Source organism: Pezoporus wallicus, unplaced genomic scaffold, assembly GCF_028554395.1.
Source record: "Pezoporus wallicus isolate ANWC-B61680 ecotype Strahan unplaced genomic scaffold, APGP_CSIRO_Pwel_v1 contig_593, whole genome shotgun sequence".
NCBI classification, from domain to species: Eukaryota; Metazoa; Chordata; class Aves; order Psittaciformes; family Psittacidae; genus Pezoporus; species Pezoporus wallicus.
The window spans coordinates 5,114,236-5,128,621 of record NW_026642342.1 but is presented as its reverse complement, the minus strand read 5'-3'; the positions used below and the strand labels follow the sequence as shown (position 1 = coordinate 5,128,621).

The 14,386-nt window shown below is 39.7% G+C and overlaps 1 protein-coding gene across 1 annotated transcript; it reads right to left on the bottom strand.

Moving 5' to 3' along the window:
• Positions 1–2,517: 2,517 nt before the first annotated feature.
• ATP6V1G3 (ATPase H+ transporting V1 subunit G3) lies at positions 2,518–13,873 on the bottom strand. The gene is made up of 3 exons (XM_057429136.1): positions 13,582–13,873; positions 5,595–5,695; positions 2,518–2,960 (listed from the first exon to the last, which is right to left on the bottom strand). The coding sequence occupies exons 1-3, from the start codon at positions 13,661–13,663 to the stop codon at positions 2,787–2,789; spliced, it is 357 nt and encodes a 118-aa protein (XP_057285119.1). The 5' UTR covers positions 13,664–13,873; the 3' UTR covers positions 2,518–2,786.
• Positions 13,874–14,386: the final 513 nt, after the last annotated feature.

Genomic DNA, 14,386 nt, shown 5'->3' with positions numbered 1-14,386 from the left:
CAAGAATGAGGCAAAGGAGGAATGTCATAAAAAGGAGTGGGGCAGTGCAAGAAGACAAAGCTTTATTTCATGTATGTGTTGGTGACTTCCTGGAAAGCTGCTTCTCTAGTTTGCTGCCAACTGTGCTGTGGCAATTCTGCTCTTGCTGTTTAGGGGTATTGTTTTCCCATACAATAATGCAATGGCAATGAAAACGCCATTGCTTTAGTTCTGCAGTGGACCTGCAACATTTCTGTATGTTTAGAAATTACAGCTGGTGGAAAGGGTCTGAGGTAGCCCAGAAGGGAAAGTGGAGCAGTCCTGAACAGTGCAGTGAGTCCTTGTGAGAGATTAGCTTCCACCTTGGTGACTGCTTAAGCTCACAGAAAACATACGCTTTACACTTGAGGGACTGCTCTGGGACTGTAGCCATGACCCAAGCTGGAGACGTGCGCCTAAGCAAAGAGGCAATCCTGACTGCCCCATGCCTTGCAGGAAGGTGCCTGCATTGGCTCATGTGCATAGGCTGGGACTGGAGTTCCTTCATCCCCTCAGTAGATCAAAACCTATCATAAGCACATTCAAAGCACTCCTAAATAAATGAGCCTTCAGCTGATTTGACTGATTTTAAATCCTTCAACAGGATTTCTAGTCTCTTTCCTATTCCTCAGCATCCTTGCGTCCCCAGAGAATATGATCAAGCACAAGAGACTGTAACAATCATAGCTGGGAGATTATGTGGCAACCAGGCACAGCCTTGAGAAGTCATGTTTGCTGACATTAAGTTGACTACAGCTTTATGGTCATTTTACGCATGACAGCATGTCAGCTGTGTAAACCTCACTGGAACAGGAGATTGCCTATGACTAGCTGCTGTGAAATTGAAATGATTTGTCTGTGTCTACGTGGACTGAGAATCATGGCTATTGTTTGCTGGTCATTGCAGTTTCTCAGGCTTCTTTTCTAATTCGGTGTTATTTTGTACTGGAGACAAGGCATTAAGGGGGTTCATGATGCAGGTGCCAGACCCCCACTTCAGCAGTGCCTCCCATCATCCTCCCATCAGATTTAATGGTCTTCACCTTGAAAGCACCAGATCATATTGTATTTTCCGAACTGCAGCAGAATTCATTGAAAGGGAAATCTGCGCCATTGAATAGTGCTCAAGGTCACTTAGAGTAACAGAAGTGAGCCCTAAGTGACGAGATTTCTGTGGACAACTTGTGGGTTAAGGTACCATCTAATGTAACTGCTGTAGAGTTTGAGCCCATGGATTCCTGTGCTTTTGGTGTAACTTTATAGATAATGATGGGTCTGCCAGTCTGCACCTTGAACCAAAGCAATTTTGTAAATAATGATTACTCCTGTTCTCAGTTTTCAAACTTAACAAAGCTATATAAAGTTTATGGTGTGGTTATAGAAAAAGGATAACACTTTGAGTACAGCTTTTGAATGTAATTCTGTAAAAGTCAGCTTGTCCTGGGTTCAGCAGTAGCAGTCATGTTTCTCCTTCGTGGTAGCTGGTGCAGTGCTGTGTTTTGACTTCCAGCCCGGGAACAGTGCTGGTGATGCCGATGTTTTTGGTTGTTGCTAAGTGATGTTTACCCTGACCAAGGACTCTGTGAGGCTCATGCTCTGCCAGGGAGGAGGGGAAGCTGTGAGGAAGCAGAGACGGGGCGCCTGACCCAGGCTAGCCAAAGAGGTATTCCATACCACAGCACGTCATGGCCGGGGTGGGGGGTGACTGGGAGTTACCCGGAAGGACACGGGCTTCTGGGTCGGACTCGTTTCTTGGCTGATGGTATCGTCTTCTCTTCCCTTGTTATTTTCTCTTACCATTGTTGTCGTTGGTGGTAGCGGTGGCGATTTGTGTTGTACATTGGTTGCTGGACTGTTCTTGTCTCAACCCGTGGGAGTTGCACTCTTTCAATCCTCCTCCCCATCCCTCTGGGAACGGCGAAGGGGAGAGCCCCGGGGCGGGGGGGAGAGGGCTTGACTGCTCTCAGCCCGGCACCACTCACTGGGAGTGAGTGAACAAGCTGTCTGGCTAGGGTTTAAAACACGACATATTTTGCTCTAAATCAGCATGCAAAAATTGAAAATGTTTTGACCCATTCCTTTTGACCAAAAGCTGCAGACTTCCTATATGTTCTATAAGCAAAGCACTCTGTGTCTTACAAGGGAGGCAGAAATCCTTTAAGTTTTTGTGATATTCTTGAAGTACAGTGAAGATTGGGATAAGCAGACTTTATGTAAGACCACATAGAATCATATATCAACCATAGACTGGTTTGGTTTGGAAGGAACCTTAAAGATCATCTTGTTCCAACCTCCCTTCTGTGGGCAGGGACATCTTCCACTAGACCAGGTTGCTCAAGCCCCATCCAGCCTGGCCTTGAACACTGCCAGGGATGGGGCAGCCACAGTTTCGCTGGGCAGCCTGCTCCAGTGTCCTGCCACTCTTGAAGTGAAGAAGTATACCCCACTACAGAACATTTTACAAAAGAAAAGGAATAAAGACTCCTCCTGAAAAGCTGCTGGTGTCAAATAATCATTTATTCTACTGTTGTTGACTTGCCCTTGTCTAAATGACAGCTGCTTAGCTACCAACAGGAAACAATATTCCAACAAATGCTTGTGAAACCCTGTGTAATTATTGTCACATTAAAAGCATATACGGAACCGTGTGCTTTTGGCTTTAGTGTTCTTTTTATTTCACGTATACAGAAACAGTAAATGAGAAAATATTTATGCTTATCAAGAAAGAAGGCTACTTTTACAAACATCCTTAAGTACATCAATGGATCTTAAACTGCATGTCTGAAGTTTGGGTGAAGTTCGGGGTTGATATCACATATCGTGTTCAAAAGCTTTTTCATCATGCTCTCCATGTTCTTGTGGTAGCTGCTAGTGAGGTTTCGGACGTTTTCTGTTGTTTGCTCTTCTATTTTAGCAGAGAGGTTGCCTTGGGAGCCCATGACCTGAAAAGCAGAAGTCCTCTGAGCAAAATAAAGGGTTATGTATGACTGTGTTTACTGTACTTTTCTTCATTATCTAGCCTAAACATAATCCAAACATGTCACAGGGCTTCCTAGCAGTAAGGGTATGATCTAAGTTGAACGGTATATATAAAAGCAGGATTAAAGGGAACTCTTTCATATGCTCATTAGCAATGAGAATCTCCCCATGTAATGAAAGTTTCCCAGTTCACTGTGGGAACAACATTGTGCATGTTTGTCTTTTATATCGCTCATTTTAATTAGTTTTCTATTTCAATGACTAGCCACTAAGTTCTGTCACCCATGTGCTCCATTTGGCCTCACTGAGAATGAATGTGAGTGTGGCTAAGGAGCAAAACATTACAGTTTCAGAGTACTTGAAATGTCTTCAGCAGTTAGTGATGTACAACCCTCAACAGGCCGCAGACAAGGTCTGTTAATGTTACATTTTCTTATCTGGCAAAATACCAGACAGCTTTTGGCACAGTTAATATCAGGACATTCGCTTAGAATTTAATTAACTCTAGACTTGCTGAACATTTTAGCAAGGTTATGTTATTAACAGATGCACGAGTTCCAAATCTGTGACTTTGCTTCTTCCTCCCCCACTGCCCCAACATCCCTAGAATTCCTCCCTTATGGAAAAGTTCTACAGATACCACCACAGAAAAGGTTTCCAGTTAAAAAATTCATTGGGGAGGGTGGAAGACATTTCTGCATGATGACAGAGTAAGAAAGGAATAAATAATATATTCATATTCCTGCTGTGGTTCTCTGGAGCGGACTAGCAGCTGAAGCTAACCTGTGATATTAGTGGAATACCTAGGGCATGACCAGAAATGAGGGAGGAGTGATAAGGTTTATTTTCCATGTGGTTTCAGCCCAACTTAGTCCTTAAAAGAAGGAAATGCAGCTGCGTTAAGATCTTTTGCAACTTAATCAATACCTGACAATGTAGTAAAAAGCTTTCTTGTAATCCAGATGTAAAACACTTTCCGATTTGGCAGTAATATAGCATGTAAGTAATATAGGATGTAAATATTGGGAAAAGATTATAGCTTGCTATAGTAACTGTTTTTAGCTGGCATTTCATTTTAGCTTTTAGACAAATGGTAAAGGTCTCATGTGGGGAAGATTGTACAGCTTAGATAAGATTTCTGAAGCTGATGTTTTCCACTGGGGAAAATAACTTCCTAGAGATCCCGGATGGTTGTGTGCTATCCAGCTACTAAATACTTTTGAAAAACCTCAAGAAACGTAGTATAATAGTAGTATAACTCTAAGAAGAGCTTCTGCAGACTGGGAACCTGCTTTCTCAGCTCATACTAATACTGTAACAAGATAGTCAATTCTGCTTTGTATTTTTTTTAACTGTTTTCTGCTTCTGAATTTGAAGACTTTTTGCTTGTCAGAATGCAGATAATTTTCTGCTGGCCTTGAAGGTTTGCCCTTTATTTTGTCCTTACTGGTTTTATGCTCATGTCATTCCAAAGTCTCTAAAATGTTACCTTAACTCACTGACTTGGAAGCCACATAATTCAGACCCAGCCTGCACAACACCTGAGTTCACAGATCTCGGACCCTGAGTACAAACCCTGGGCTTAAATTTAGTATGTTTTGAAAAAAGATCTTGTGTAAAAAGAAAAAAAAAAGGTCTTGTCACTCTAACTTAATAATTTTCTGTTGCTGCTGTTGTTCATGCTGGACTGATGTGGAACATCCCATAGTATGAGAAAATTTACCCCAGTTTTGATACAGCAAACAAGTAAGTACAAGAGGAAGAATAACATTAAATGGGACTGTGACAGAGAATTAAAAATACTTGTGTCCAAATACCTGAGCCAGTTAACTGAACTGGGCATCAGACTTCCCTCTGCACTGGCTTAGCTGGAACTCCTGCCTGCCTTCCAGGCACAGGTTAATAATGATGACATTTGTCTGAGTGGATAAATGTTTGACATAATGAGGTCAGGGAATGTGAAGGAGGACTGCAATGATCTTGTACAACATACTGTCATTTGAGGAACAATATGTGCTTTGTCCTGCTTGTGTGAAATGTTCTGTCACAGAGAGTGGCCTTTCCCTGGAGCTTTAATTTTGCTTGTAATGAAAAAATTGAGTTCCCACAAAAGTAATAGCTTTACTATGAAAATATAATGAAAACCCCCAAAGTTTTGAAGATTTCAGTTCACCAAAGATGCAGTCAAAAAAGTGAGCTAAAGTAGAACACAATCAGAAAGAAAGATTTTAAATCATTGCTTTTACTGCCGCATCCACCTTACTGTAACCTCCAGTTTCAAGACGGGAATGAGGTCTGTCTGGTGTTAAAGAAAGAGGACCCAAAGGCATTTTTCTTTGAGAGGTATGTCTTCAAAGGACAAGCATGAGCCAAATACAGAATCTGGACAATTTTAATTGTGAAAGTCGACAATACCTTCTCAAATGCATTCAAAGCCCGTGAAGAAGTCAAAATGAAGCATATAAACACTGTAGGTGTTACCTCTGTTTAATCAGTGTGATCATGTTGGTTTGCAGAAGTCCCTATGTAACACTGAAGCAATTTGTTTTACCATTGAGCAGACTGACACTACAAAAGAACATATGCAGGTTTCTTACAGTTGTTTGCTTGTTCCTAAATTCCTTCTCCCTCTGTAACCTGTAGTGGTCTATCTCAGCTATGGCTTCTTCTTTGGCCTGCTTCAGCCTTTTCCCCTTTCCTAATGGGGAAAAAAAACAGAGATTTACTTCACACACAATTGTCACTGTATACCAAAAGATGAATATCTCTAAATCAGAGGTATTTTACCCAGCATAGTAAAACAGACAAAGCTTTGAGCAAAGTCAACAGCAGCTTTATTTGCACAAGAATAGTCAGAAGATCCAAAGTGATTTAGGTAGGTGCTTTTTGATTGAAAGCCAGTCACAAAAGTACCCATCTTTTGAGACCAACTCCCTGTGTGAAAGCACACATCAAATGAAAAGCTTGTTGGTTTGCTAACAACAGAAGTCTTTTTGCAATTACACATTATCTCGTAAACACAAATGCATTTTTTTTTTTTTAATCACAGCTTGGTGTTTAAATAAATATCTATCTTTCCTTCATCAGCAATAGTAGCAGCCAGATAACAGATTTTAGTTGTCACTGGTAGGAAAAGACTTTATTCTGTCAGATTTGCTCTATTGATGGGTTGCCAGCATCCCTTCATCCCACACCAACTGGATTCCGCTAGAGTTGGCAGATTTCCAAAGTACTGCAAGATATGTCTTAACCACTACCAAACTGAGCGGCAACCTTCAGGCTTTGTCCTCTTCTCCCTCACCCTTTTCCCTTAATGACCATAAGCATAAGGTTGCTCCTGGGTGTAGCAGGGATGTTATGTAAAGCAAAGGAGTAAAAGGTTTGATGGGGATGTGGTGCTTAAATTTTTACATGAAACAGGTGTTGAACATGTCATAACCACCCCATGGTGATGCATCTTTGTCTGCTTGTTTTGTATAAAATTGGTAAAGTTTCATGGATCACCACAGGAATCTGCTTTCGTTTGGAAAAAGTCACTTTCTAGCTGATGTAGCTATAAACCTCTTGCATTTAGAGTTGGTATGTTACATTTGAGACACCTGGGCTGATGCTGATTTTTATGATATCTTTCTGCTGAACAGATAGAGTTTTATGAGTAGGAGGGAATAAGCTTGCTTCCTTCTCTTAAGAGGAAAAAAGCATCTTCAATGGCTGAAAAAGCTATTTCTTAGTTGCTTAAATTAGGATACTACAAGAATAAGAGATTGGAGGCTGAGCAGCTGAAAAGAGACATCTTGGTCTCATGCCTGAAACAGCCATTTCTTTATTTACTAAACATCACTGAGCAATATAAATACCCTTGTGAGTTTTTGTTGTAGTTTTTTTTTTGGTTGATTGGTTCTTTTAATCATTCAATTCAAGCAAGGAAGCTGAAAACAGTACATTTTCTGAAACCCTAAGGAACATTATACGCCTAGGCTAGAATGGCAAGCATTAGTATTTCTGGTTTATTTTCTCCAGGCTGCTGCATTGGATTGATTACACATATGCTTGGCTTCTGAAGCCTTATCAGGTGTGGCATATAGCAGTCTAGTTTCACTGAGCATGGTGCAATGAGGAAGCTGAATCTTGGGAGGAAGACTTGTTTATGAGGCATCTGAGATTCAACAAAAGCCTGGGAAAAATGCCTGATCCACCAGTAAATTATTTGCCCAGTTGATGGCTCCTTCTCAAGGCGTTGTCTGCAGATGGATGATTAGAAGCAGAGAGATGCCTGAAATGTGAATTGCCTTTTAAAGTCTTGTTTCCTGCACTATTTGATGTTGTGGGTGTTCTTATTGTGGGAACTGGGGTGCATGATCGTATAAAGGCTTTTTACAGGAAGGAGCAACCTAGTGAGGAACTAGATAGCTTTACTGACTCTCAGTTCAGCAGAGCAGTGCTCTCTTGTGTAGTTAACTATATTGCGCAGAGTCCTTCTACCACTGAGGCACTGTGCTTATGTGTTAAGGGACAGAGAGGCAGTTTAAAACTTAATATGTACTTTCTTAGGGCTTGTATACGCGTGATAAAGGCTGATTCCCTCAGCCTCTGCCATTAACCATATGAAGTCTTGGGATGAGTATGTGTGAACTGACAGATTTGTGTAAGAGACTGACATCAATCTGAACATCAAAATTTGGATCCAGGTTTAGGTCTTAATTTTGGAGTTTCCTTTATTCTAATTTGGAGCTGATCAGACATTTATAGAGCTTTTCTCCAGGAGCAGAGCTGGGGGGTGTTTCTCAAGCTGTAAGTCAGGAGGAGTGACTATGATGAAGTTCTGCCAATTTCACCAGCTGAGGAACTGGATCTCTATAGCAAATTAAATTATTTCAAAATCAGTGGGATTTTAATTTCAAATTCCATCTGGGGGGCCATCTGTAGTAAATATGTCGCATATTTGGCCACCAGATAGATAAAGAAATCCATTTAAAATGCACAAAATAGGAAGACAGTAACTGTAAAACAACAGTTCATTTGCCTCTGACAATGCAGCTAGTGAACCAAAAAGTGTATGTATACATACGTGTCAGCTCTTGACAGTGCACTGGAGTAAGCACAATACATAGAGTGTCACTGTAGGGTGGCAGCCATTTCATCTTTCCATGATGCCTTTAGGATTGGCACAGCAGGAACCTGCTGCTTCTTATTTAATTAAGTGGAAAAGCTGTGAGTAAATTACTGCTAGTTCAACAACGTTGTGGACAGAATCGGCAACTGCCGACATATGCGATAGTGCATATGCTGCACCTGATTAAGTTAAGCAGAAACTAGAGCTTAACCTGCTGTTTCACTAGAGACAAACCAAAATTAATTAATCAGTCTGTTATTAACCACTTGTCTGCTACCTTAGTTGTGCAATATGGGATTGCCTTTTCAAAGTCTTATGATTTTCCGGATGGGATTCTCTGCAGAGCACAGACGAGCTGAAATCAAGCCTTAGACACTGAAGGATGGCAGAGCATTGAAATTCAGCCAAGATCTTGCAAAAAGAGGGAAAGAAATACAGGAGGATGGGCAAACCAACCTGTCCCTGTGGTATTTCCTCTACGATCATAAAGGTGAGGTACAGAAAGCTCTAAGTTTGAGGAGACTTTTCTCCCACAGGGCGAGCTGTGGGGGCCAGCTTTGCTGCTGCCCCTTCATCCCTCCTTCCCATCCTTGAAGGTGAAGAGCAGCAAAGCAGCTATGCTCTGGATTCCTTGTCAACTGCCATCCATGATTACTGTAGCTGACAGCCCACACGTTTCTAGGCATCATGTAAAATTGGCCAAATCTTAACCAGGTCAGCTCTGTATCAGATTTTCTTACCTAACATGGGAGAGCATTACTAGAATGGAGAAAGGCTGTATTATTTTCTCTAGGTGTTTTTGTAATGTTAATGAAATTCTTAGCCCTGGTTAGATCCAAAATACTGGAAGGTTTTTAGGTTGTTGGTTTTTTTTTGATCTTGCAAGAAAAAGACAGTAGAAAGAAAAAGTCTTGCATTCTAATTTGCTCAAACACAGTTATCTTACTTCCCCAAAACTGCCATGCTAAAATTTTCTTTCTGATTGCAAACATACCATCTAGGCTTCTAGCTGAAGTCCTGCATAGAAATAATTTCATATAAAGAAGTTGCCAAAAATTAATCCTGTTTTCTTTAAATAGGACCATTTCAGTTATCTTCAACAGTGTTAAATCGTCTGCAAAATGGGATTTAGGATGCTTATTTTGAGAAGGCTATTTTACACTTTTAATAAAAAAACAATAGGAGCAGCTGATCAGTATGTATAGTTTTTTTCAGCAGATAAAATATGTCCTGAATATTATCCAAGAGAATGCCATGGATCTAATTCTGTTTACAATATCTTATTTTGATTAACATTTGTTTTTAATCTGAATTTCTGAAATCTTTCATCTGAGTTTTCATTTTATTAGGTGCTAGAAATTCAAGCCAAGATAGAAAAATCTATAGGAAAACAAGTTTTGTTAAATCCAGTGTTCATGACACATTGGTTTCCCTTGTTTTGCCCAAAAGGATTTTCATGAATTGATGCCTTGGCTCTGACAATACAGTTATTTCTAGGTTCCAAAAATTATAGCTAAAGCTGTGCTGTGTGTAGAAGACTGAAGGATTTCAGACTGTTTTGGTTTGTTTAATCAATAGTTTCAGCCTTGCATGTGTGCATTTATCAACAACTTATTACTAATTTTTCAGGTATAAATGATGTCAGCCAATGATACAGTAAAGATATTGCAAGCCTGGATAAAAGGGTATTGAGCAAGAAGTATGAAAAGACATGTAAAGAACAGCTTTTTTTTTTGTATTTTTTTGCTTTAATTCATGTCTATAAATATAATTGCATATATTTGCTAATTTTTTAGCTGTCCAAAATGGATTTTGTATTACAAAGAGCTGCACATATGTAAGCAAAAAATAGGCCCGTTATCTGTTTGTATACAATATAATGTGTGTTGACACTACATTTTGATCTGGTTATGTGAGTATCAACTGTAAACACTGAAGGGTTTGCATAAGGGGAGTTTTTCTAATCACATTTCCTTGAAAATGACTTTTTCTGGTTGTGTCCTATGGACAACCTGCCATTCATTCTTCTCACATTACAATGTAAATAGAACAGTTGGACCCATTCCTACAGGGCTGTTGTGCAATGACTGTTTTCGGTGACAAAGGAGGTCATAGGTGCAGTTTAACAGGGACAGGACTGCACCAGGACTCGCTAATGGTTCACTGCTTTCATTTGCAGCCTAGATCTGCAGAGTGCCAGCCCCTGAGCAGAAGCTGCTGGTCTAAACTGGTACCAGGTGGATTTGGGCTAGCATTTTCTGCGATGAAGCAGCACATCCTCACCTTGTTTCACTGAACTTTATGTGTGTGCACAGGTTAACCGATTAAACTGGTTATATTGGTTACTTTTCATGTATTTCCTTTTATCTTAGTTTTTATGCTCAGAGACAAACTTTGCCATCCTTTATTCTAATTTAACTGCAGAATCACTCTGGAGAAGAGACTGTTGAAGTAATTCTGACTTGGCATAACCAGATTTGTATTAAAAGAATCCCTTTTAGCCTTGTCCAACATCATTTATGTTATGCTGGTATATTAAGTATTTAAGGTGGTGTAGTGACATTGCTGTGAACAAAATTGAAATTAGTACAACATGGAGATTTTTAAATATTTTATTTTGTAGCTTCATTGCAAGCCTCTTGTAATGTTGAATATAATATTATTGTATAGCTTTGTATTGCTGTAATTATTCTGTAATTATATTGATTGTATAGCTATAATTATTCTCCTAGATTAACTATAACGTTTGTTTTAACACAAAATCCAGGGAGGACTTAAAAAAACCCCAAGCAAATCAGAAATACTAAGGCCTAACCTTGCTTGTGGGATCATGAGATCTAAAATTCACAAGAGCTTTGCTGTTCACACCCTGGTAGAAACTGTTGTCAGTATTTAACGTGAACAAAAGGAAACCACAGAGTCTTTAGGCTGTAGATGAATATGCCACTTCATTAGTTATTTAAACTTTTTGCCACTGATCAGCTACACCTAGGAATAAAATTTCTTAGAAATGCTTGAGGTTTCTCATGGGATTACACAGAACTGCTGAGGCTGGAAGGAGCCTCCGGGGTCTATTCCAAGCCCTTGCTCGGAGCAGGCTTGGCAAGGGCAGCTTGATCAGGGCCATATCCAGTGGGTCTGAATGTCTCTGAGGATGGAGGATGTCCCCTGCCTCTCTGGGCAGCCTGTTCCTGGGTTTGATCTCCCTCACAGTTATAGAGTTGTTTTCTTACATTTAAATTTTTCCTATTACCTCTTGCCCTTTCAGTGGATGCCATTAAAAAGAGTCTGGCTCTGTCGTCTTTATATCCTCTTCCATCTCCCCCTCTACATCCAGATATTTATGTATGAGAAACTTTCATTTTCCTGAATTTTTATAAAGGAAAAAAACCTGTTTGCCCTTGAAAGTAATGGAGAAGATACTCGTACTGATGAAATATTTTTACTCTGAATATTTTTACTGGTAGCAAAATTCTTAATAGCTCTTTTTCTGTAGCTGTTGAATAACTTCTCCCCTTGTATTAGTGTTGAGGTAAGCGTAGGCAGTGGTTTAATTCATGTTTCATACTCAAAGGGATCTGGAAGATACTTTATCTGTAAGAAGCTTTGTGCTTATCACAAACACACTGTATAGGACTGAGGTGATGACAGGATAGTGCATTTTTTGGCAGAGCAAAGGCACCAGTAACTATGTCTGGATTCTGCAAGACAAATTGCTGACTAGTTTTATGTTATAATAATATTTTTCATTCTTGGAACTCCTTAATTTACAAAACCTCTTTTTAACTGATTCTTTTAGAAAAAAAATCTAAACTGAAACAAAACATTTTAATTTAGAAATGAAAACATCAAAGAAGCCCAAAACCAAAAGTAAAGGGCAATCAACATCAAGCTATTATGGCTAAAGTCCTCATTCTGCAGCCTGTGTTCAGACCAAGCTTCCACTCCCTCCAGTGACGGATGTCCCTTTCCAGGTCATATGCTTTCTTGCTTATTGCTTCAGGGAACAGTGCATTTCCTCTGCCCTACAGTAGGGAAGAATCATCCCACCTACAGCACCTCATTTGGCTATGTAAAGGTGGAATCACTTCTTAATTATTCCTTGCTTTCAGGCTGGGCGCAGCAACCTTCAAACACCTTCTTTTTGTGAACCTTCTGTTTTATAAAGGTGGGCAAATTCTCTGCCTCCCGGTTGATTCTGCAAGGCATGGGTAGTGGCTGGATGCTCAGGGAAGTGGTGTTGCCTTTTTACTTATTTTTTGTGTACTGCTGTACAAATTAACATGTCAAACTAATAATTAATGGGCACACAGCTGATTTGTTTGTAACACGAATATGGAAGATGCACAAATTATTTTTGTTTAGCTTCTATTTCGCCCTGGGGAACAAAATATGTTCCTTTGTCACACTCTTGCTCCACACGATATCATCTTTGTGCATTTCACTTGAGTCCTGCAGGACAATATTGTTTCCTGCTGTTGGTTTTTGAATTAGGATAACTCTACAAAACAGTTCTGGTTCTAATGCAGGTCAGTGACTCATGTGGTTGGTACCTACATTCAGGAGAATAAGGTCACCATATTTTGCTTTAAATCACTGGGAGATGAATACAGAAAATAAAAGGATATGAATAATGGAAAAACTCTGCCAGGGGAATTATTTCTTTGATTTAAATTCTTCTGGCAGACACCTTAATTTTTCTATTTGTTGTTGTTAATGTTTTGCTTATAAATGCCTAGAATAAAAGTATTTAAGGTATTATTATTGAATATCTAAATATGCTTTGCCCCGGGCATTTAGGCATTCAGTAAACAAGACATTTATTTTAACCTGAACATTTAATCACTTGGTGATTACTTATACCATGTAGAAAGACATATCAATGACTATACAGCATTGATGGTGCTTGTGATTGTACTATGACTTTGATTACTGTCATTGTGCTGAAGTCTCCTGTTGTTTTCATGTATTTTTATTTCTAAGCCCAGCTAAGATTAGAAAGAAAGTTACTAGATTTCATAAGTAAAGAGAAATACTGAAAAATTATACAGGATCTATAAAGAGAGAGTTTGGAGTCTGATCCTCAAGGACTGGCAGTCAGAGGCATGTAGATTCCTAGTTTAAATAGCTAAGGAAGGCTGTTATGATGTTATTGGCATTGAGATAAAGCAAGAATAAATCTAGCTGACAGGATGAATGTAACAAAGAAAACCTTGTTTAATGTAATAAGGCGCATATGTGTGCACATACAAGCACACGTGCACACAGAATTTTAAGCAAACTCTGCACGTTCAGGTTTGGTTAAATACCTGGCTGCAGTCAAGCCAGAGTACTAATGCAAGTGTGAAGAAAGAATAGGAGCAGCACAGCTGTGATGTATGCAGATGAAATAATGTTGGTTTTCTGTAAACCACTGTAATCCTGAAGAGCTTGCAGTTGAAAACTACAGTAAAACCAGGCCAGCTACTTACTTTTTTTGGCTTCCTCCAGTTTGTCCTTGGCACGTTTTTCTGCCTGCAAAAGCTGCTGGATTCCCTGAGACTGGCTGGTCATGCTGATTGCTGAGGCTGATGAACTTCTGTGGGTCTGGAGCTCGGAAGGAGTTTTATACAGCTGCCAGGCTCTTCCTTGTGCTTTTTTGTTCTGTCTGTTATTACAACAACCTTCCAGATTGCACCAAACCAGCCGGCTCTGCCTGGATTGCTGCTGGGTGAAAAGACCTGCTAGTGCAATCAGAAAAACACAGCAGTGAGATTGAAAGGAATGTTCTCCCCTCCTCAGGGTCACAGAAAAGCTGAAGTGTCCGATTAACACATTGGAAAGGAAGAAAAGAGCACTTCAAGTGGCTTGTAGTTTAATGGGGATTTTTTTTTTCTTAAATCTTTTATTCCTGAAGTAGAATATAGTTAATCTTGTCAGAGGAACTGAGGTAAAAAAAAAAAAAAAAAAAGTTTTTTGGAATTTCCTTACAACAAAACTTCCCCTGAATGTGAAGAATCAGACTCGGTCAACAAGATTGAACACAGTGAACTGGTTGTAGGCTTCCGCTTGGTGTTAGTTCTTCACATTATTTGCTGTATTTTTTCACTTCAAAAACCAATCTTCGTTGGAATTTAATTCGTAAGAGACTAAAGGTTAGAAAAAGCATGTGGTGGTTGAGGTGTGCTCTGCGTTGTATCTGTTTGAGGGAGATGAGTGTTGTGGTGGGAAGTTGTGGTGTTAGCTCTAAGATCCAGACTCCGGGAAGGTATGACTGGTGGTCTTACTTTCAAAGTA

Coding starts and splice junctions, on each gene's coding strand:
- ATP6V1G3 (XM_057429136.1), bottom strand. CDS start 13,663: ATGACCAGCCAGTCTCAGGGAATCCAGCAGCTTTTGCAGGCAGAAAAA. Junction 5,696..13,581: donor ACTGGAGGAAGCCAAAAAAA/GTAAGTAGCTGG, acceptor TTTCCCCATTAG/GAAAGGGGAAAAGGCTGAAG. Junction 2,961..5,594: donor TTAGGAACAAGCAAACAACT/GTAAGAAACCTG, acceptor TCTGCTTTTCAG/GTCATGGGCTCCCAAGGCAA.